Source organism: Thamnophis sirtalis, unplaced genomic scaffold (genome assembly GCF_051295495.1).
Source record: "Thamnophis sirtalis isolate CommonGarterSnake01/CBP01778 unplaced genomic scaffold, rThaSir2_p1.2 scaffold_4, whole genome shotgun sequence".
NCBI classification, from domain to species: domain Eukaryota; kingdom Metazoa; phylum Chordata; class Lepidosauria; order Squamata; family Natricidae; genus Thamnophis; species Thamnophis sirtalis.
The window spans coordinates 38710680-38734710 of NW_028261384.1; the positions used below are offsets into that span (position 1 = coordinate 38710680).

General features: G+C 35.8%; 1 protein-coding gene across 5 annotated transcripts; it reads right to left on the minus strand.

Annotated features, from left to right (window-relative positions):
* Nucleotides 1–3362: 3362 nt before the first annotated feature.
* TMEM196 (transmembrane protein 196) lies at nucleotides 3363–22941 on the minus strand. Of its 5 annotated transcripts, none has more exons than XM_014076163.2 (6): nucleotides 22334–22939; nucleotides 8955–9011; nucleotides 6920–7174; nucleotides 5958–6031; nucleotides 4931–5009; nucleotides 3363–4076 (listed from the first exon to the last, which is right to left on the minus strand). In XM_014076163.2, the coding sequence occupies exons 1-6, from the start codon at nucleotides 22502–22504 to the stop codon at nucleotides 4014–4016; spliced, it is 699 nt and encodes a 232-aa protein (XP_013931638.1). In that variant the 5' UTR covers nucleotides 22505–22939; the 3' UTR covers nucleotides 3363–4013. The 5 variants fall into 5 exon arrangements, with proteins under 5 accessions (XP_013931638.1, XP_013931645.1, XP_087568890.1 ...); XM_014076170.2 differs by having other exon boundaries at nucleotides 4931–5012; nucleotides 22352–22937; XM_087712764.1 differs by having other exon boundaries at nucleotides 4931–5012; nucleotides 22340–22937.
* Nucleotides 22942–24031: the final 1090 nt, after the last annotated feature.

Below are 24031 nucleotides of genomic sequence, written 5' to 3' on the forward strand. Positions count from 1 at the left end.
TTTGTATTAATTTTATTCATTTAGTTTAATTTTATAAAGACTCTAATAAGCAAAGTACAAATGAAATCCAAATTTAGCATTAAACAGCTTAACAAATAAAATAATTGGTGTTACAGAAAACATTTTAAATTAAAACATTGATTTGTTACTAATGACCTTGTTATTATAATTTTAAAAATGTGAGATTTTCTGTCTCATATGCAAAGTGATCAGATCTTCCTATTCAAAACAGTTATTAAAGCTTAAGAGGAAAACCAATTATCCAGAAAGTAGTGCTCCGAGCAGATCAGAAGGGGAATGGCTGTGCTGTTATTTGTTCCATTTTAACATCCTTGATGGCTTTTGCTGGAACAAATACAGCAAATGAGGTCAAATTCATTATTGCTCTGTAGGCATCCCAGGGTGACAGCTATTGAATGGGTCATTCTAACAGTGGTGCATTTATGGTGGACCTCAGGGTCAAAGTCTAGGGCCAAAAATATCTCAGATGATTACCCAAAGAAGCCAATGTTAATGTTGACTCATTCACAAGTTGACAACAGTTGATGCAACATCTTTGCCTCGATAAACCTGTAGTTAGAAGTGTGCCAGGCATGAATATCATTATAAATTGCTAATTATAGATGTTCATTTAACTATTTATGCTTAAACACATTTTTTATTTCTACAACAAAACTCTGTACAGCATCTGTACAGCGATAATACCTAAGACAATTAAGCCTAGCATTTAAAATTAACTAGTTATATTCTACTTCCTTTTGTCTCCCAAATTCCAGGAGGGACAGTTGGGAGACTATCAAAGTGAAGCTGCCAAAGAATTAGTCAGTTCAAAAAATGGAAATTGGAAAAGAAAAACAGACAGTGGCAGAAAAGCTGGATTCCAGACAGAAAAGCAACTGAGCTGAGTGCAAAAATATTACACAAAGGACTAGATGGATTGAAATAATTTTATTATTTTGACTAGAACTTGACCAAAGTAGAGAAGAACTTAAATAAAAGATTAAAGGTGTGAAAAAGTTTATGCCATCCCTACAGTTTGGTGGACACCAGAACAAAAAGTGGGAGAAGGGACAAGCTAAGAATCATGTATCATTTAATTTAATTTAATTTAATTTAAATTAAATTAATATTATTGAATTGAATTGAATTGAATTTTATTATTTGTATGCCGCCCTTCTCCGGGAAGGACTCAGGGCGGCGAACAATTCAAAAAGGGGAAAAGGGGAACATAGAACAGAATACAGATAATTAAAATAAGCAAGAATCACGCAACCATACAAGTCAAGAGGGGAGGGGAGCTCATCAACCCCAGGCCTGCCGGCAAAGCCAGGTTTTGATGGCTTTTCGGAAGGCCTGGAGAGAGGTGAGGGTCCAAATCCCTGCGAGGAGTTTGTTCCAGAGGGCTGGAGCTGCCACAGAGAAGGCCCTTCCCCGGGTAGTAGCCAGGTGGCATTGGCTAGTAGACGGAACCCGGAGGAGGCCAACCCTGTGTCATCTAATGGGTCTTTGGGAGGTAATTGGCAGCAGGCGGTCTCTCAAGTACATTTATTAGACATAAATGTAATAAAACCTTTTCAGGAGTGACACTAAAAGTATATAAACAATACATGTGTGCTTTAACTTAATATTTTGATTTTTTTAAACCTAAGAATGAGTTGAGAAATTTATCTGATCAATGTTTATAAATAAATTACAAATAAATATTTTTAAATTTGTTGCTCAGATTGCAAAATTCGGATAAATGCCCAGTGTAGTCAATTCCAAAGATGTATAAAGATATGTTTATTCAGTTGCATATGAAAAGGCATGCATCACGGAAAGCTACATATAGAAAAAGATAAACGCAGATTAATTACAAAGTCCTTTGCCTATTTATTTATATTCTATGAACTTACCAGCAATGTCTGAAAAAGTAATTTAATTATACTAAGTTTATTGTCCTTGGTCCTTATCCTGCTTCTACAAACATACATAGTAAGATTTGTGTGTTTCAAAAAGTAACAGCAATCATGCCATTGCAATTCACAAACTGGGTGTAGGCCAGATCATCTTCTCTCCATAAGCAATTTCAAGCATTCCAGCTGTTGTTTACTGGACAATTATTCCCCAATGTAGCAGCAGTGTAGTGGTGGGTTTCAAAATGTTTTAGAACCTCTTCTGTAGGTGTGGCCTGCTTTGTGGGAGTGGCTTGTCAGCCATATGACTGGGTGGGAGCGGCTTGCCAGCCATGTGACTGTGTGGGCGTGGCCAACTTGTAAAATGTGGTGAAACTCATTTAACAACGCTCTTGCTTAGCAACCAAAATGTTGGCTCAGAAACTCTGGCATTTTGCAAGTCTTAAAGCTCTCAAGTTACAAGACTCTTGCACTTCTAACCCTTTAGGATTGACAGAACTCCATAAAACTGGGTGACTTTTGACCCAACCAGCAGAAAAATGGAAGAAATCCTTGATCTTTGCAATTTGAGGTACTGATGCCAGATTTGGATTCAGGAGCAATCACCTACAAGAAATATGGAGGATTTTTCTAACTTAGAACATTGCGCAGCCTCTGAAAACTGCACAAGCATACCCATTCTCATTTGATTTTCAAGGACTACAGAAACTACAGAAAAATGACTTCCAGAGAATTCAGAAGTCACTTAAAACCCCAACCCATTCTCAGGTGCTTTTTCAGCCACCAAAAATCACATGAGAAGAGCATACAAGGATATTTAAGAATATAGTTGGGTATTGGTGGATGCTCAAGTGTCACCCAAAATGTTGTGGTATTTAGCAAGCATTTTATAGGTTCATCATTATTGTTCATAATCCTAGTTTCTCTAGTTGGCATCTTGAAAGTCTTACCATTGAGTTGAGGTTCAAAGTTTATATCATCCTTCTTCTGCATATCTGTACCATCAATGTTTGTACTTTTCTTTGTATTTGTTCTTTTTATGACTATGTAATTGGTGCGTATATCAGTTGACTATGGGAGACGTTATAGTGCTACCGTGTTTTCCCCCAAATAAGACAGGACTTATTTTAACACATGTGCTCAAAAGCCTGATTGGGCTTATTATGCAGGGAGATCTTATTTCTGGGGAAACGGGGTATTAGTATTATTAATATTATATAATAACAGATTGTTATGTTTATTTCTAATGCATAATATTGATAACAAACTTTTATCTGCTAAAAGATGCAAATGTGGTAAAACAACAAGAATATATTATATGAGCTGTAGTTAAATAAAGAAGGTCTGAACGTTTTCTGAACACTTGCCTTAAATTCGGTGGAGAATTATAACGCTCCCTTGTATCTCACTTGGATTTGTAGATCATTGTAAAAATTGTTAGGATGATTAAAAAAATAATCCCATTCCTATGTTTCATTTTATTTCACATCTTTTATGAACAAATTAGGAAATATACCATAAATTGGAAAAATGTACATTTTTTACAGCAAAATATTGTTTGACCTCATAGTATCCTTAAAACTTCCCAAAACTTTTCAAAACACAGACAGTGGTGCGGAGAATAGCATTCTCATAATTCATTCATTACACTCTGCATAGGAAAGACAACATTTTCATGTCCAAATTCTTTTCCTGTTAGCTTGCAATCCAATATTTAAACCCTCTTTTTTTATATAGTGGTGAAATCAAATCAAAAAGTAATTCCTAAAAAAAATCAGTAAAATCTGAAAAGTAAGTTTCATATATTATCACAGCCATTAAAAATTACTCAGGAAAAAAATCAAATGTGATAATACTTATCTTCCAAATATCTTCCAATTTTACAAATAGTTATCTTCCAACATTACAAATAGTAATGTGCAATTATATAACTTCAGTTAATGGGAATCAAAGCAAATCTCTGAAAGAAAATGTGACTGTGCTGTTGTTTTGAAGTTGCGAAATTATTGCAAGTTAGAGCCATAATGTTTTAGGACCTTGTCTCTAAGCTGTTGGCTTCTGAGTTTTCTTCTTCAAGAAAATCCTAAACATAGTTGTTCTTTAAACATTGTAAATATTTCAGTATGCTCTTCCATTATAAATTAGATGTGGTCCTCCATTACACATGTTATCTGTCACTTCCTGTGAGAATTGAAATGGGTAATCAAAGTCAGTTATACTGCAATAACCTAGCCCAGATTTAAATAGCACACCTTTGTAGCCAACATCTGGCCCATGTAAGCACTACTTTCAAGGATCATTTTCCACACAAAAGAATGAATCTATATAAATAAACTGATATACAATGTGATAAATTGTATTATTGGGGAAAGCTTTGGCCTTATTCAGTTGTAAAGACTCAGGTTGCTTATAGGGCCAACGTTGAGCTAGCTATAGCTTACATATCTAGGATATGATGTAACATAACAAAAATACGAAAGATTAGTGAAAGCCATGCTTCAGCCAGAAAATTATAAAGTATGCAGAGCACAATCTTTTTCACAAACTGACCTTAGACATTCTAGCACATATATTAATTAATATATGTGCTAGATATTAAAATGAAGATATCCTTGATTGCCTGCAAGTGACATTGAAGTAAAATAGGCTTATTGATCTTGACTTATTCATCGATTGAGACATTTATGGGTGGTTTTTTTTAATTCTTGGGTTACCTCTCACTTCAGCTTTTATTTATATTTCATCTTCTTTTCAAAGTGGACCACACCTAGATCTTGAATCTTTCCTGGCAGGATTCCTTTCCTGGCTGTGTTACACTTGTCCACAACTGTTATTCATACGCCAACTAATATTCCTAACTAGCAGCACATGTAGGAAAATGTTTTTTTCCTGTGAGAAGCACCATCTGAAATGGTTGCCATAAACTATTTTTCCTGTATGTTTATCCCATCTCCATTTTTATCTCAACCTAAGGAAATGGACCAAATGTTCATTGACAAAAGAGATGATGTTAGAACATTTTCCAATGCCCATACCTTGGACTCAGCTGGGATTTCCAGATAAGGTGCCAGATAATGTTGATTGAGGTGAGGGTGTGGTGATATAGACACCTGTCTGCTGTGAAACAGAGTTAGATGCATAAATTCACCTTCTTTAGTTTTGAAACAGTGGATATATATAATGCAAGTCAGTCTCATAAAATAAGTTCAGGACTCACCCAAGTCTCTGTCTCAATATATAAAACAATGGTGCTTGTTTACTTGAAGAGCGTTAGCTGTACAAGGTAGTCCAAATTAAGAAACCAATGCCATTTAGGTTGGTTTAGGACTATTTTATTATAGCAACAAGGGCCACAAAATTTGCAAGTTGAATATGCTTGCCCCTTCCTCTTTATTTTTGTGTAAACTAGGAAGAGGCTATTTGAGACATTTTCTCAAATTTCCGCGCATAAGCACCTTTTATTGCCCCTTGGCAGTGCCTCTTCCTCTTGTTCTTCAAGCTTTTCCCTCTTCCATTTTATGATTTTCATACAAAATAGATATATTTTCTTAAAAAATATCTACCTCTGTATGTATATATGCAAATAAATATGCAATTGTGTGTATGCAAATAAATAAATAAACTGGTTGACCTTGGTCAGTCAAACAACAGGGACAGAGTTATATAGCCCAAGTGTAAAATGGAATAATTGAAGAAGTATAATAATTATGTAAGCAAAGAACATATTTCATAGTGGTAGTGCAATGTGTATGAAGCTAAGACAACAGGTTGATTAGAAAAGTAATATACTGTATGTAAAAAGAGAGGGTATACAGTATATATGTGTGTTTGCATATGTGTAAACAAGCTATTTGTATATTCAATATATCGATGACAAGCCTCCTACTCTAGCATTATTCTACATAGATTTTAATAAAGTCTTTCGTATAATATGGATGAAGATTTCTGTGAATAATCATTAAGTTAAGAATTTTCTTTAAAAGCATAAAGAAAGATTAGTTTATGTGTTTCTGTTAAAAGCAACATTTTTAATTCATCATAATTCCCTAGAATTCAGCATACCTTGGAGGTAATTCTGGTGTTGGGGGTATCACTGGGCAGCTGGGCAGGTCGATTATTTCAATACCCCTTAATCTCTAATACAAAATAAATTATAAATAAAGCACAATCATTTCCATATGTTTTGGTGCATATTAGTATTAGACAAAGTTGGACTTCCTGTTCAACACAACACTTTTTAGCTTTCAAACTAACATCCTACTCTTTCCTCAGTAGGGCAAGGATGGGCAGCACACAATCTGTAGACAGCCTCAGACTTCCTTCAGATAATTTTTCTGAGATTCAGCAGCAAAATGTAGGCATTTAGTAAACTGAATGTTTCAGGTCTCATACATACACAAGTTTCCAATAAAAGCATGAGAAAAATAGGTATTTGAAATACCTGCTAAGCTTAAGAGTTGACAATTTGTCTTTTTTTTTTTTTCAAAATAGCTCTGTATCCTTAGCTATATTAAAGGTAGATTGCCAAATCCTGCCCAAGAACTAATCAGGAGACATATAATTATTTGCTCTCCCATCAGCAATCTAAAGTGGTACAATCCAATGGCATGTTCATTGTATGAAGCTGCAGGTTGTGTTGCTTGTCCTCCTACACATGATCTTAATCTTTGGTAAGCTCCAGCTCTACTGACTATAAAATATATTTTAATGCAGGAAGTGAAACAGATATACAATTACGCAGCCATTAGCTTATTTAGCTCTAAGGAGCTCTATGTTTAGTGCAAAGCATTATAGTTACACAATGGAGCTGTGTAGTTAGTGGATGCATTTTATTGAAATGAGACTACTGGAAAAGCTGGAATATATAAGTGTAATGTTTCAAATTGTAATATAGTTGATATTACATAGATGTGCATTATTTTCCAGTGACTTACAAATCGATCAGAGAATTTTCATGTAAGGCGGACTGTATATTATAGATTTTTTTTAAAAAAGCATAACAAATAAAAAAAACGTGAACTTACTTTTTCAGCCATTTCATGAGAGTGATGCAATGAATGTTCTCTTTCTGAAAACATTCTTCTTTGTTCATAGCTGGCTAGTCGGCAAGTTAGCCATGAAGAAAGGGTACAACCACCAATTCCAATGCATGCTAGAGACATAGAGGTAAGGTACAGTGGATAGAGAGCTGAGGATTTCTTTGTTAGAGCTCGAAGAAACTGGAAGTTTAATATTCCTCCAATTAACCCACAGATACAGCAAGCAGAGAAAAGTATCATCTGATAGGGAAAAAAAATTCACATTTCTGTGAGATGATAAGATGGAGAAAACAACTGAGTTATATATTAATTTGAACTCAATCGTCACATCAAAAAAATCAATCAAACATGTTGATAAAAATACATTTGAACAATAAGAATAGTAGCTGCAAACCTTTCAATAACTACATCTATTTACTATATTTCTTTTGTTTCAGTTAAGAAAATTGAGTGTCATTGTTTTAATGCTAACTTACAAAATATGGACTGATTAAAGCATGTCCTTTCCATTATGGCATTGTTTCCCATTCCCATTCAATGTTAAGCTGGTAAATAAGAATTGTTGTTTGGAAACTTAATAGCAAGAAAAATATACATTTTTTACATGCTATAATGATGAAATAATGATTTTTGTGGTCAAACATATCCTATGCTAGGAACTGTGCTGTTCAGTATTAATAAGTCTCAGGCAAATAATATACTGGACTAGCTAACCAACAGCAATTTGGAATACAACACCAAAGCAACCAACACCAAGTACATTTGGTAGATTTTCTATTCTGAACTACTTGAAAATGAAGAAGATATGAAAAGTGAAAGTAGGGCACATATATAAATATATTTTTTATCTGGCTCCTCTATCAGTTCCAATGTCTTGTAGTTTTTTTTTCAATGATAGCTTACATTTTATTAGCAGCATTGGCTGGCCATATGGAACTGTAATGATTAAAGAAGGATTAATCAGAGAAACTGAATAAATCTACCACTATTAGATGCTTGCTAAAATCTCTTGCTTAGTCCTGTTTCATTAACAACCCTTTTGAAAGATCTGCTGTTTTATGAGCCAGAAGTGGAATACCTGCAGAATGATGAATAAGGGTAAAGGCGGATACAAATCATCTTTTGAACATCTCCCTCGATCAACATCAATATTGCATTTCTTTTTCACATGTTTATGTTCTATTTCAACTACTATCTAGTTGCAATGAGTATATACTATATAGGTAGTCCCCGCTTAATGACCAATTCTTTAGTGACCACTTGAAGTCATAATGGGCCTTCACAGATTTATTTACAACCTGTTTTAGAATTCTAATATGATTTCAGTCATCTGATTGCATTTTTAGCCCACTGGCAATTGGCTCACTTTTATGGCTATTTGCATCATCCCACATCACATGACTGTGATTTTTTTGTGCTTTCAAAAAAAAAACACCCATTGGGGAAAACAGCCTCATTTAACGATTATCATGTTCATTTAATGACTAGTACATTTGCTTTATGGCCACTACAAAAAAAACACCCATAAAATCAGCTGTAATCACATAAAATCAGATGAACCATTTAATTTAAGATAATTTAAAATAAATTAACTTTAACTTAAAATAAATCCATGCTCAATTTCTGTTGTAATTAGAGGACTACCTATAAGCAGTTTTACTTACTTGGGAAATTCCATAGCCTCAATAAGTCTTTCTTTGCCCTTAAGAAATTTATAAGTTTACCTCATAGTTCAGAAACACCTAATGTTCAGTCCAGTATTTGCTATCAAGCTAAAACTGGAACAAAATCAAGAACAGTATAGACTTAGTACTTTGTTTTATATAATGGCTTTAATTACTGTATCCATTTCATTAGATGAAGATATATCTAATTTTCTAACTTAGATATATATTCTTATATCTCTCTCTAACTTATATTTAACTTTTTGAGTCTGAAATGAAGAAATATAAAGAGTCACGATATGCAAAGCTTACATTTCACTTATGAATACTGATAAAAAGTTTAGTAAAACACTTACAATAAGTCCTGACTTTTTTTTGGCACAGAATATTCCGCATACTCCACAAAGCAAAAACTGCAAGAAGAAAGGCATACATGATATTTTTATGGTCTAGGACAATAGTTGAACCCTTGCTGTATTTTAACAGAATACCTTTATCAACCAGATGATGTCTAAATTATAATTTCTGTTTGTCGAGATTCAATTTAGCCAAACCTCTGTATATTTAGTAGTATTATTTCTAATGTTTTTTCCAAGTTCAAATACTGCATGCTTCTAAGCAAGATCTCTCTTTAACTATATACTACAGCATGTATAGTAGGTATATTATCCAGAATTTGTTTTTTTTATTTCTGTAAAATAATTTTCAACCAGTCTTTGATTATTATAAAACACAACTGTAATGCACTCTATTTTTCTTATGAATTCAAACTTGGCCAAGTAGTAAGAATGTTCATGATAATATGCAACACAGGAAATCAAAGACTAGAAGGTAGGAGTGTCTGCAGGCTATAATCAACAGTCAAGAGATGCAAGCAAAGCACCAAACAAAATGTGATTAATAGTTATATGTTCCTAAAAAAAATAATCTTCGTACAGTAAAGGGATTTCTAAAATTGTTCATCATGGCTGAGAAATCTCTTTAAATCTTGTTTAACCTTTAAAAAAAAAAAGGTACGCCCCAAAATTATTATGCTAAAGTGTTCTGACCTCCCTCCTCCCATACCAACAAACACTTCGAGCCAAAGATAAGTTACAGCATTTAATTAACAGACAGACAGGTCTTTGGCAGCAAACCAGCACAGACAAGCTTGGGCAGCAATCCAGCACATATAAGCCATGGCAGCAATCCAGCCTGCCAAGCTCACAATAATATTCTCCAACATTTGTTCCTGCGTTGACTTCTGCAAAAGGGATGTGTGCACAAGCAGTCCTTTTATAGTCTGGAGAGGAGCCTAATGACCACCAGCTGAGTGTAATTACTTCCTGTAATTGCATAATTGTTCCTTACACCTATTAGCTCTCTGGTGCTGGGCATCTAGGAACAACTCCCTTGGCTCCTCCCCACTGCTGACATCCAGATCACACTCCCTTGTCTCCTCCCCACTGGTCCAAGTCTCAGGCGCCTCCTAGTGGCCAACCAGCCTCTCTGCGCCCTGCTTGGAGTCGGAACCCTGTTCAGCATCCTCCACATCTTCCAAAGCCAACTTATAGGGCCCCTTGCTGTCGGAGTCTAGTGGCAGCTTCAACTACTCCTGCTGGGCCACAACACTAAAGTATGTAGTAGGTTAAAGCAGAGTTTTGAGAATATTACTTAAATATTGGCACATGCCAATATTTAAGTAAAGGAGCATAGATTTCATTTCAAGCGTGGACTTCTTTGCAAGATCATGAATATATTTAAAAATATCCATTTTTATTCCTGATTTTCCAAAGATTATAGTTTGTTGTGTTTCATTCATATTGTGTTTGTTGCAAATTTCATTCACCCCATCTCTCTTTGATAATTATCTATTTAATTTTACATATTTCAGCTACATACATGATTGCTAGTCAGGGTCAACACATTCACAGCAATGCATCAAGCAACACTATAATTTATTAATTCAAATTATTTATCAATGAAATAAATGGGTATAGTGGAACACATTATTCTGGATTATTGATAAATGATTGAACAGTACTCTCAATCATGTGATCTGTTATAGTTTCCTAAATATGATAATTGTTATATGGCCCTGAAAAAAATTGTGATAAATTCTCTTTTTCCCCATGTGTGAAAGTCTGTATGTATATATGTATTTACATATACATAATTTCTATAACTGAAAAATGTCTAAATAAAAACATTATTGTCATGGCTTTTGCTTCCAAATGTTAAATACTACAGCTCTTTTCTGTTTGGTGAATTTAAGAAATTTATGCACAATTAATTATTAGATAAAACCAGTAGGATGTACACAACATTTTATGTAATATTTTATATAGGTTCTGGAAATATTCTAAGCTTAAAAATACTCATTTTATGTTAAAACCCTATTTCTTTTGAAATAGAGCAACTTAAATTTTAAACACTTCCAGATTGATTTTCAAAAAATTCAAACAAAAGACCCACATCTATTTGAGCTTGAATATTGTGATCACAAACAATTTCAAATTTGAAACGTTCAACAGACATAATTTCAGTTTATTATTTTAAAGCAACTGCTAAAGAAGTGTCCTGCTCAAAATGTTTTTCTAAGAACATTTTAATTCAGGGTTCAGTAGGTCCAATAATTTTCCTTCTTTGTTCTTTGAAGTCAGACTAATCCTGAAATTAATTAATTATTAATTGCATTTATATCCTGCAATAATCAAATATTTTGGCCAGTTATTTAACCACAGGAAAAGACCATAATTTATTAGTAGTAATGCTAAACTTCATTCACACAGTCTCTCTGTCTCTGTCTGTCTGTCTTTCTCTCCCTCCCCTCCCTCCCTCACCCCCTCTTCTCTGTGTGTCTCTCTGTCATCTACCCACTCATGCACACAGATCGGTTCTTGGTAGAAAAATAACTAATGCGAACACAATATACAAGCAGGGACATGCAGGCAGGGGAGGCAGGGGAGGCAGAGCCTCACCACTGTAATCATGAAAAGAAAAAAAATGTAAAAGGAAAAAGGCAAGAGCTGAGGTCAGGCTGAGCTAGTTGCTGCCGTGGATGACTCTGCTTAAATATTTAAAAAAGCCTCTAAAAAAGCACCCTCTACAGGAGGCAGGAGAATGACGTGCCTCATCTAGTCTGACTTTAGGCGTTTTATGATCACTCGAGCAGAGTTAAGCAAAGGTTAAAAGCCTAAAAATTCCTGACGTAGGTGAGGCATATATCCAATCCAACTTCTTTGTTTGTGTTTGTTTGAGAGAGAGTGAGAGAGAGAGGGAAGGGGGTAGGAGAAATAGTTCAATCCAACTTCTCTGTGTGAGTGTGTCTGTTTGAGAGGGGGAGGGAGGGGGAGGAATGAGGAGGAGGGAGAAGAAAAAGAATGAAGGAAACTTTTCGCAAAGGAGAAAAACAAATGCTGTCGCTTTAAATCGGAATTGAGCATGCCTGGCTGTGGAATTCTGGGAATTGAAGTCCACAAGTCTAAAAAAAATTGAAACCCACCACTGTGTTAGTGCCTCACCAGCCATAAACCTCACTAGACATGACTGCATACAAGTTATATAAAGTATATAAATGGGAGAAGGATCCATTTACTTCTTCAAACTTTAATATTCCCATTCCAAGGGAGGGGTCGAGTGATGCAACTTGAACGACGTGATCCACCTCCTTAGTTTGTTGGTTTGGTGATTCTCCCTGTTGTGCCGCGCGTTGGTCATCTATGTAAGCTTTCAAACGTGTGTTAGGGGTTTCTTCCTCTAGATTTCCAGGGTCAAAGTCAGGGAAGCCGCTATTAGCCTCAGCATGTAGAGCTTTGGCCCATATTAGTCTCCCTTTTGCTTCCTGCTCGCATTGAAGATATTTTACCCTGAACTTTAGCTTTCTCAGCCGCCCTCTCTACTTCTGCAGCTGCTCTCTCTGCTTGAAGTCTGGCTTCTGCAGCTGCTCTCCCTGCTTGAGATCTGGCTTCCAAGCTTGCCATCTCTGCTTGAGCTGTGGCTTTCAAGGTTGCCATCTCTTCCTTCAGCAGCTGCTCTTCTTTAGCTGTTTGTAGATCTGCTTTGACCAACTCAGCTTCCATTTGTGCTTCTGCAACTAGAGATGCCCGTGACCTTTGACTGTAGCAGGAAGATTGCTGTGAGACACTGCTACCCGCTTGAGATTACATTGATTTTAGTCGGAAAGATGAGGCAGGAGATGTGGGAGGAAGCTGCGTGAGACTGCCGTAGTGACCTGTGTGAACGATGAGATACCAGAGATGTGGCCTCCTCTCCTTGTGTATCCTTGGGACTAGATGAGGATGCTTAGATGATGCATGCGAAGGATGAGGCACATTGGACTCATCCTTCTTGCCCAGGGCAGTCTCCCTCCTCAGGCTGGTTTGGATAAGGTCTTTGCCTTGTCGAAACTGCTCTACGCATCCTCTTTTAACATCTGAACAGCATTTTATCTTGGGTTTCTTCATCATCCTTTAGTTGACTCTGGATGTTGCAGAGGCATTCTCCATATATTGCCCCTTGTGCGTAGCATATGTCTATGTCCTCACTTAAGGTTCAGAGACGTTCGGTTGGTAGATCATCTTTAAGTTCATCATAGAAATGTTACAACCTCTCCCAACAACTCTCGTACCTTTGATAGAGCTGTCCCATTCTTCCAAGAGGTTTGACTACTTAATCTGTGTAGGCTTTCTGTACTGCCTTAGGTCATAGGATATCTGAGTTGCCTCTAACCTTCCTGCTAGCTGGACATCTAAATCTGAGCTGTGGTTAACTAATACTGAATCTGTATTGGGTTCAATCATGGGGTTCGGCGAGTCTGATCCTACTGCCATGACTGGAAAGATTTAATAACTATATGACCAGGATTAATTCAAAGAATTTCTTTAAATTCTTTGAGTTCAATTCACTTGTTGGCCACTTGGGGGTGCGTTGCTATGCTTGCAAACTCGGGGCTATTCATGTGTCAGTCATTAGAACATGTTGCAATACTTTGTAGAAGCAAGTGCAATTCACTTATTAACCACTAGGGTGCGTTACAATACTACTGTTTGGAGTTATTGGCAATGGTTATCCTTTCTGAGGCTCACTCAGCTCCTCTCCAGTTTTGGCATTCCTAAGGGATTTTCACCCAAACTCGGAATCCATCTGGTGACCTGCCTGGACGTGAAACTTCTCAAAGGGCTTGACCTTCTTTCAATAACTCATAAACAAAAGGTAGTGAAATAACAAAAACATACTTCAATCTCTTCAGCGGAAGTCGCACTTGCTTACAGCTTGTACTCAAAGATAAACTATATTTTGGCTGGACTGCAATTTGCAGATGGCCCACTGGAGGTCGCTGCTTGCACACACAAATTGAATTGTCTTGGGCGGTGATGGGCCCCTTTATGGCTTTCGTTGCCTTGACAACATGCAATAAAATTTCAAAGGAATTTGGTCTGGCTGACCTCTCACTCATTCAAATACCGATTTTATGGAACCTTTCCAAACGCTGTTCTTAATTCTGTAGGAAACCCTCAGTAAGACATACAGGCTTTTCAGGGTAAATTGCTCTTGCTTTGTTATGCAAACTAACACATTAAAGTCTCTTGTCTCTCTGATGTCAAGATGTTTCCCTGAAGCTCAATTTATTGCAGACCGAGCCGATCCTATGAAGGCAGCTTTGTTGCACTGGCAAAGATTTTTAACTCACATTGTTACTTTGCTTTACTTTTGCTTTGAGAGAAGGCAGGTGGTTAGAAATAACACTCTCTGTTCTCAAGAAGGGAACTGTTGAAGATAGGGGATGAGTTCTGTTACTGGGGGAACTTAGCTACACAGAGTCCTTTTGCTAGAGGAGATGGTTTTGATGAGCCAAGGTGGCGCAGTGGTTAAATGCAGCACTGCAGGCTACTGCTAGATCAGCAGTTCAGCGGTTCAAATCTCACCGGCTCAGGGTTGACTCAGCCTTCCATCCTTCCGAGGTGGGTAAAATGAGGACCCAGATTGTTGGGGGCAATATGCTGACTCTCTGTAAACCGCTTAGAGAGGGCTGAAAGCCCTATGAAGCGGTATATAAGTCTACTGCTATTGCTATTGCTATATTCATTCATAGTTTTTTCACTGTTCTGGACCCGGTGTGCAGCCAGTCAGCTTTAAACTTCACGCTTCAGGATTGGTGTCTTTCAGATCAATTTATCAATAGGAATTCTTAGTAGCAAAAATACAGTTCAATATTAAGATACATCTGACTTTGATCTGTCCATTGTGTAACGTGAAAAAACTATGCTTTTCCATTGCTCTGATGAAGCAGAGGTGAGGATACATGTGTTTAGCCCATTGTTCTCAATTAACACAGAAAACTCTTCAAGGAGCGTCCGGTAATAAATCATTTTTCCCGGGCAGAGTACCTCGCTGCCCAATTGGGGAACATAGATATGGTCACATGTTATGGAACTACATTTCCCACAAGGCAGTTCTGCCTACATTTCCCATAAGGTAGTTACATTTCCCATGAGGTAGTTTCTTAAAGGAGACAGTTCTTAATTCTAGCTATATACTGTTGAGTCAGCACAATAGTCCCCTCTGTGTCATTTCCCTGGTCTCTCCCAACTTTCATTCCTAAAATTCATCCGAGTAGACTTAAAGGAGTCTTTTTGTCTATCTGGAAGCAATTTCAGCAGAGTGACTTTAAATCAACCCTTTTACCCACTCTTACTCATATGTACTTTGGATCCCAGCATCCATGCACTGTTATTTCAGAAAGCTAGGATATTCTTTTCATTCATTAGAATGATTACTCATAGGGGGAAAAATGGCATGGCATCCAACAATTTAAAGAAAACAATACATAAAATGGAACAATTGTTTTAATTGTAAGATTTATAGTTGAAAAATGGAGATTTAAAGTTTAAGATGAAGACTTAAGACTGAGAATCTCCACAGACATTTAAGATGGAGATTGCAGGCTAAATGCACTAATCATTAAAGTATGTTGCAACCAGGTGTCCGGGTATCCATGTAATTCTGAATTTGAAAAGAAATACTGAATCTTTACATGAGAATCAATATAAGAATAGAAATTCAAGATCTCTTCTAAATATAATTATAGAATCATACACTTTGAGGAAATCATGTGGCCCCTAGGTGCCATCCATTTCTCAGTGCACAAATTAAAGAACTTCCAATATGCACCAAGTTAATTTATATTTTGGGTACAGTCAGTGAAAAAGAAGAGATCCCAGAACATTTGTTCTTTTTCTAAACTGCGGAAGCTAATGCTTTTCAACATTCAATCAGAAATTACGTTTCTGTGGGTTAAATACAATATAACATGTCCTGTTCTCTAGGCTGCCAGAGGACAGGTCTCAATGTTCTTCTTTCAAATATTTGATTATATCCTACCTATGATCTTCTCTAGCGTAGGCAAACCCAGGTCTTTTGGTCTTTTATTGCAAAATCTCATTATTAGTCCATGATCATCTTCTTTCCCCTCTCTTAATCTAAATCCTTCTTAAAGGATAGGATCCAGAAATAAACACAATATTCATGCATCAGCTGATCAGCATAATGGAATTTCACCTCCCATGATTTCAAAACTATATTCTGTTGATGCAGTTTAAAATTGCATTTGTATTTGGCAGCCTCCTCAAATGCTGACTCATACTCAGTTTGTAGTCAGCCACTATCCCAGTATCTTTTCCATAAATATTCTTAAGAAGTTAGAAATCCCACATCCTGTACCGGAGGTCAGCCCTGATTAAGTAAAACAGAATAGCATACATAAAAACAGGTTCCAAATCCTACAAAGTAATTACAGTATCTATATTAGAAAATTGTTCTATAGAGCCTAGGCATTTTTGTGTGGAAAATTAAATACCAGAAAAATAAACATTTATAACCAGGATCATGTTGTAAATTCATTTCTAGTTGGTTGTTGCAGTACAGGCTTGTTTAGCAAAAGTATTTTTTTTATTAATCTTTGTTTCAGGGTGGCTATGCTGTTGTCTTAATAGTGAATGTCTCAGTATTACACATACTCTGGTGATTGGTTGTTCTGTTTCTATGGAGAACTAACTCTTTGTTTGGTTTCAAAAATTTAGACGTATTTGTATTCCACTCAAGAGACCAATTACAGATCACATTGTATGGCTAAACACAAGCAAATAAGGCATTTAGAAGCAAAGAAGATAACATTCCAAAATACCAAAGAGTTCCACATTTTGATATTTATGTGTGAGAGCCAGGTTTGATAATGCTTTCCATATAGATTTGATTAATGGAATGATTGATCTTAATTGCTCTATGATTGAATTCATTTTTCTATAAACCGTTAGAATCATCTCAAAGTTTGGCATTATAAAATTAGTTGTTTAAGTGATTTCTAAGATAATGAACCTTCTATTTTTCTCTTCTTTTTTGATATATTAATAATCAGAAGAGTTTCACAAAGCTAAAGAAATGCTATATTTAGATGATTTATGCAAAGAATCTCCTCGAATCTTCTCTACAAAATATTTTGTCTGGAAAACTACTGTGAATTATTAGGCCTCATCTGGAAACACCAATCACTTTATTCAATATTTCCAGCTATTTCTGTGCAACATATGTATAGAAACCACTTTTTGCTACTAAAACTGCTACATGTCAGAACTTCTATAGACAGATCATGCCATCTCCATATCCTAATGTGATTCAAAATGCTTTGAGGAAACATGAGAATTTACAGTACCCTGCATATCTTACAATTGAATAGAATTCAGTTTCAAAATAAATGTAAACAAGTATTCTAAGATATATTGGTAATGTTTATATTTTGAGATATTAGGTTGGTCTCACTCACAAGGTCCATAAATTTATCTGAATTTGATATTTTAGTGCAATGTGCACATTTATTCAGAATTCAGAAATAATTTTAATGAAATTTTCTTCAGTCTTCGGAGAGCAAAAAAATTATATTCTAATAAATATAATTAAAATTATCTGAAAATGCAAATACCAAATTTTTCATTTAAGAAAATGAAATCAATGTACAGGTACAGAATGGGGTTAACCTGGCCTCTAATAATATTTGGAGAAAACATCCCAGAGAAGGAGTTGATATAAATTTAGTATGAGTCAGCAATGTGTCAAGGCTGCCAAAATGCAAATTGAAGTGTAGGCTGTATCAACAGAAGAAGAGTTTCTAAACCACAGGAAATCATTATTTCACTCTATTCTGCTCTGCTAAAACTCCTAAATGGTGTTTCAAGGACCATATCAAACTGAAGAAAGTTCTAACACAGGCAATAAAGAAGTTCAAATGATCTAATTCCAATAAAAGGAAATTGAAGGAAACAGCATGTATACTTTGAGAGGACTGAGGGAGGAGTCTTCAAATATCTGAAAAGAAACCATACAGGAAAATAATCTAGCCTTGTATCAGTCGAGAGTAGAGAGCATGGATTACTGAATACAGGAAGGCAGTTTAAAGTGGGGAGGAGGGCTCTTCATAATAAAGCAATTCTTGAAAGTTTCATTGAAACATGTTCATTTCAATGTGTTTGAATACATTGAACACATTGAATGTGTTCAAACACAGGTTAGTAATTCATTGATTGGGGATGCTTTAACATTGAGCAGAGGACTGTACCCAAAAATGTAATGCCCTTTTCAGTTTTATGATTCTTTACATATGTAGTCCAGGAAATCTTTATATTCATGGACATTGGCTCCTATACTACAGAATATATTTTGACATAATACTGATGAATATCATGTGGTTCAAGTTTCACAATATATATACACATTTAAATAAATGTGATTGTATTTACTGATAACAAAACCCCTAGTTCTTTTGCTTTTAGAATAAAGATTTCTAAGTTGTCCAGTTATATTCCTATTGCCAGAAATTGTTCCATCTCCCAGTTTGAATATTGATAGAGGCTAATAGGATGTTTTAACCACCTTTGTTAAGACTTCGTTAATTGTATGCTATTAGTTTTTGTGCATAATTAAATAGTTTCATTAATTTCTATTTATGAATATTCATTATTTGAAAAAATAGTTCTTAGAACTGAGATATCAAGTTTAATTAATGGTTTGGAAAGCATCAGTATAACACTGACTATTGGAATAGCATCATGCTATATGATTGCTTTTGTCTATCTATTGTTATTATTGCTAAAAATCATTTTTATAATGGTAACTAAGGCCTATGCTTGGTGTGCTGTGGTCTTAGCGATTGAACAAGGATGATGCTAAAAAAAAATCCTTTTTTTCTGTTTTGCTTTATCTATCTTTGCCTTTGGAAAACATGTTTAATTTTTTAAAAAATTCACATAGTTTTTAACTATCACATTTAGTGATAGATTTTGATTTCATGTTAATAATTCTAAACTGAGCTTAAACATTTATAGGCTGTGATGATTTATTACATTGTTATTTGGTATTTTATAATTATCTTCTGGGCCTTTGGATTATATCATGTGGAGTTTGCTAAAGCAATTTGTAAGATACGTAAGAAAGATGCAGATAAATAAGAAAACATGTTATGTGATAGTTTCAGAGGATTTTTGTAGTTTGTAAGGATGTAGATGAAATAGAGATATGGATTATTTCCATCTATGTAAAATGGGATATTCAGAGTTAAGGTTTCCATAGTAACCTTTCTGCTAGTCCCTTAGGTATGAAACTGGGCTTCTATATAGCTATTTGAAAACTGAAGTGGGTCAAAGGTCTTTGCATTTTTATGTTATGTTATTTTTAGAAAATAGAAAATAAGTAGATGCAAATTAGCTTTGCCATAATGCTATGCCTCAGAAGTTATTCATTTTTGGATTTTTGCTTCATCCTATTTTTGTTACCTGAGTCTATCATAGTTGAAAACATAGCAGTGGTTAATCAAGTCTATTATTTGAATTAAGTTTTGACACCCACCCCCCAAATTAAATTTAGTTGGGATTTTTCAGATTAATGAACTGAATTCCTAGAATATAGACAGTGGATTAAGGGCAGAATTGCCTGTTGTTTGAATCCAGTCATTTCTGTTACAAATTAAGAGTTTATGGCATAGCATATTATATAAAATCACAGTATAAGGATGTGTTACACATGAAATCATACATATTAAATTATTTAAAATGTAATATGACCCTAATTATAAAATCATCAGCTTTATACTAAAGCAGTGTTGGCGAAACTTTTTGGCACAATGTGCCGAAATGGGAATATGTGCATGTGCAGGGGTGGGAGAAGCAACAGAAACTGAAAGAGCAGCTCTCTGGAGTGCACATGTGGGAGCACCAGAAACCAGAAGAGTAATTCCTTGGAATGTATGTATGCACCAGGAAACTGAACTCCTGGTTTCCAGGTCAACTGGTCTTTGTTTTTTGGCATGCATGTGCAGGTGAATACTAGCTGACCAGCGCACATATGTGCACTGGAAACCAGAAACTCATCTTCCCACAAGCACATGCATGCCAGGGAGCTGCTCTTCTGGTTTCCAGTACTCCCATGCATGTGAAAGACACCTGGCCATCATCATGTACATGCCAGAACCCGGAAGAGAAACAGGCAACAGCTGGTATGCCTAGGGAGACAGCTCTGCATGTCACTTCTGGCACGACTACCATAGGTTCGCCATCACAGTACTAGAGTAATTAAAAGCAGATTATTGGTTTGATTCTCACTAGCCATTCATATGAAGGTTTTACATTAACTAGTCTTTTAGAAGCCAGAAATTAGGGGACATTTAATTATGTAAATAAATTCAGCATCCTTTCTAGTCCCAAGCAACTACTGGAGCTTTATATCTGAAGTAATGCTAAGAACACTTCAGTATAATATAGATAGAGGCAATTTCCAAAACTTCTTGAAAATGACAATTTAGAAGATAAAAACTGGAGATCCATAAGAACACAAGTTTTGGTTGGTGAAAATGCTAAATTTACAAGCCATCTGGTAGTCACACTATTTCTTTCTTCTCCTTATTAAGGATCCAGTATTAATGGAGAAAGATATATACAGGTCATTCACAAAAAGCCATTTTGCAGTGGAAATGAATATGATGCAACAATTCACATGCTGCTTATGTAGGAGACACACAATTCTCAACACATGGGTATGCACAGAGACAAGTGATCTAGAAAGGAAAAAGAGTGAACTATCTTTCTTAAACTATATAGTGGCATAATAGATACAAGGCTAAATCTAAACATTACAAATAAAACAATATTCTTTTTCCTAGCTTAGTCCTGCAGGTGCAGGGTCCGCTTTCAAATAGAACAATATCAACAGGACAATATTAATTTGTGACAAATTTGTGAACTTAAAAAAGTAAAAAGAGTGGGATTTGCGTAATCCCAACAGCCATTTTGGTTGCTTTGCAGGTGGCCTGAATACTTCTCGGTTCAGTTGCACAAAAATATGATACAATCTAAAAATATGAAGACATGAGCCCTAGTTATCACAATTATCTATAGATACTTTTCCTGCTCCCCAAAATTAATCCGGGTGTTACTATTTTCCATTATTATAAATGTCAGTAATTGTATGGAGGTATACAAAAGTGGACATTTAAACAAAACAAAAGTTTTCACTTTAAAACAAGAGAGTATATGCACTCATAAGCATTGCTACATCATTTTTCATTCTATCAAAGAGGTAGACATTTTACGAATAATATTTCATTTATTTCCAGTTGGTTGCCTTTAAAAAAAAAACAGTTCAGGTTATAAAAGTATCATATCTTTTTTATCTTGTTCTAGCAAATGAAAACTAAAATTATGAATTTCATATTATATTTACAGGAAATATAACTGGAAAGTAAATTCTTCAATCAGCTTATACTTCCTCTTCAGGACAAAAGTTCCACTGATGTTTTAATGAGACTGTTTAGTTATTATTGCCATCACTGTAACTTTAAGCAGTACTGGGCACTATGTAGAAAATTAAGCATATTTAAATCTTACCTTTTTAGGTGGTTTTTAATACTTTACTAATTTAGTACTAAATTAAATTTAAATGATCAGTAATATCTATGGAAATTGAATATTCTTTGCTTACACAGAGACAAAAGCCAATGAAATTTATAAATTACTTTACTCCTTTCAGAAGGAGTTTAAGACTATCCTTACTTAAGCTTCTGCTGTAAGTGTCCAGCTCATGAAATTGAATACAATGAAACTGAATACAATGTAAACACCAGCATTTTATTTGCTTTTCTTCCCAAGAAATTGATCAACAATATAACATGCCACAATGAAAAATGAATTCCCCCAAATGTAAAGTGGCCTGTTGAATTGCTAGTGAAACCTTAAGCAGAAGACTCTGCCTAAGCACAAGCATATAATGCAGTGCTTCAAAACTCTCAGATCTTCCAATTTTTCAAAAATGTATACTTTTCACATAGACATTTATTTATCCTGACTTGAAACTGTCAGATGTTTGGAACAAGGTTATTTTATACCGTCAGCATAGAGTGTGGTTAGAGAGGGTAGAGTTTGACATTCCCAATTTTTTTGGCCCTGAGTATGTGACCCCCAGTGTTCTGTGGCTTTGAAGGGAGCTGGGGGGGGGGGGGCATAGCCTTCCCTTTGCTTGCTCAAATATAGTTCAGGTTTTGTTCTAGGAATTAGAGATGCAGCTTCTAGGGTCGAATCATGCAGGTCAAACTACACAAAGCATGCAAGAAAAGCGAGGGAGAGGAAAGAAAGGAGAGCTGCACAAAAGAAGGGGGATTCGAGAGCAGACTGCATTCACCACCAAGAGTTAAAAGAGAGTGAAATAGCTAACGTACACACACCCCGCTCCATACCGGAGAAGAGTCTCCCAGCTGAGTTGAACGCTCAGAACCTGCAAAAACGAAGCTGAAGCTGACTGCCCCCACGGCCACGCTAGAGACTCCCAGCCCTATCTCCAGCATGGATAACAGCAGGAGGCTCCCGATGATCTGGCTGCTGGTGCACATCCTCTCTCCGTCATCATTCCTACCAGTTCAGCTACTAAAACCAGACATTCGCCTTCTCTGGGGCGGGGAGACAAGGAATGCTCTCCTCGTCCCCCTACCCGCTGAAACTTTTCTCCGCTCTTTAACAGCCAGGGGATATCCACAGTCCACAAGGCCACGGTTGGAGATCCAATAAAAAGAGATTCTATGCTTTGCAGTACCGACTTGGAAGCTTGATGCGCGTCGTCTAGATGATGTATGCAGCAGTCTGGATCTGGGCGTATTTCCTACCGCGCAATCTTTTTATTTTTTATTTTTTTTCGTCCCGGGAAGAAAGCGGAGATGGGGGAGCGAAGTGGTGCTCGCTGCTTCGCAGATTCAGGGCTAATAAGGGCTCCGTGGGGAGCTGTCCGCGGTACTGATCCCTCCTTCCCGAGCTTTCGCAATGAGCGTCCTCTTCAGGTCCTTGCGATTACAGGGGTCTTTCAAGCTCGATCTCTTGAAAGCACGTGTACTTCCACCCCCTGCTGATGTCCTAATAAAGTCACGTATTTATTATATGGCTAGTCAGATACACTTGTTACAAGAATGAATAAATAAATAAATAAATAAATAAATAATAAATAAATAAACAACCAAATAAACAACCAAATAAACAACCAAATAAACAACCAAATAAACAACCAAATAAACAACCAAATAAACAACCAAATAAATAAATAAATAAATAAATAAATAAATAAATAAATAAAACTATCCCTGAACACTGGCAGAAACAGATTAAATTCAGCACCAGTTCTCTTTAGCACACAGAAAAGAGACATAGGAGAGATGTCAACCTTGTCTGATCATCTCCTGCTTCATTCTCATTGGAATGACCTCTTAAAGAGTTGACTGTAGGGAAGGGAGACTGGAATAGAAAGTCCAGGCCCTAGAAGGGTTAGGCACTATTCTGACGGAGTCAAAGATTTACACAGTAATCCCCTCACAGGCACAAAAATGTGTGAAGCAACACTAGCTCCAACATGTGCATCTGTGTTACTGTCACATCTATAATGTTCAAACTGAAAATCCTATCCACACACATTGTTTCTCCCCACCCCCACCATTTTTCTTGATGTCAGCAAAGACCTAATGACTTCTTTAAAAATATTGCAAACAATTTGCAGAGTTATATAACATTTTTTCATGATATTAGCTTCCATATTAAGAAACAAGTGATAGTATCAATGTTAAAATGTTGGAAATATTGGAAAATGTTATGGTTGCAGTTGTGGCCTTCATCTACATTGTATACAAAAAGTGGAAATATTTAAGAAATATTAAAATTCACTCATTCTTACATGTGCTAGGTGTGCTAAATTACTGAATTGACAATCAACAAGTTACATGTCAGTTCATCAACCTTTAGAGCTTTTTTTGGGAGGGGGAAGGTTTTTTTTATAGAGAATGTTAAGCATCTTTAAAATATAAATGTGCTCCAATGAAATCATGAATAGTAATTTGATGATGTGACTTTTCCCATTTCTCATATGCTTGGCAATATTA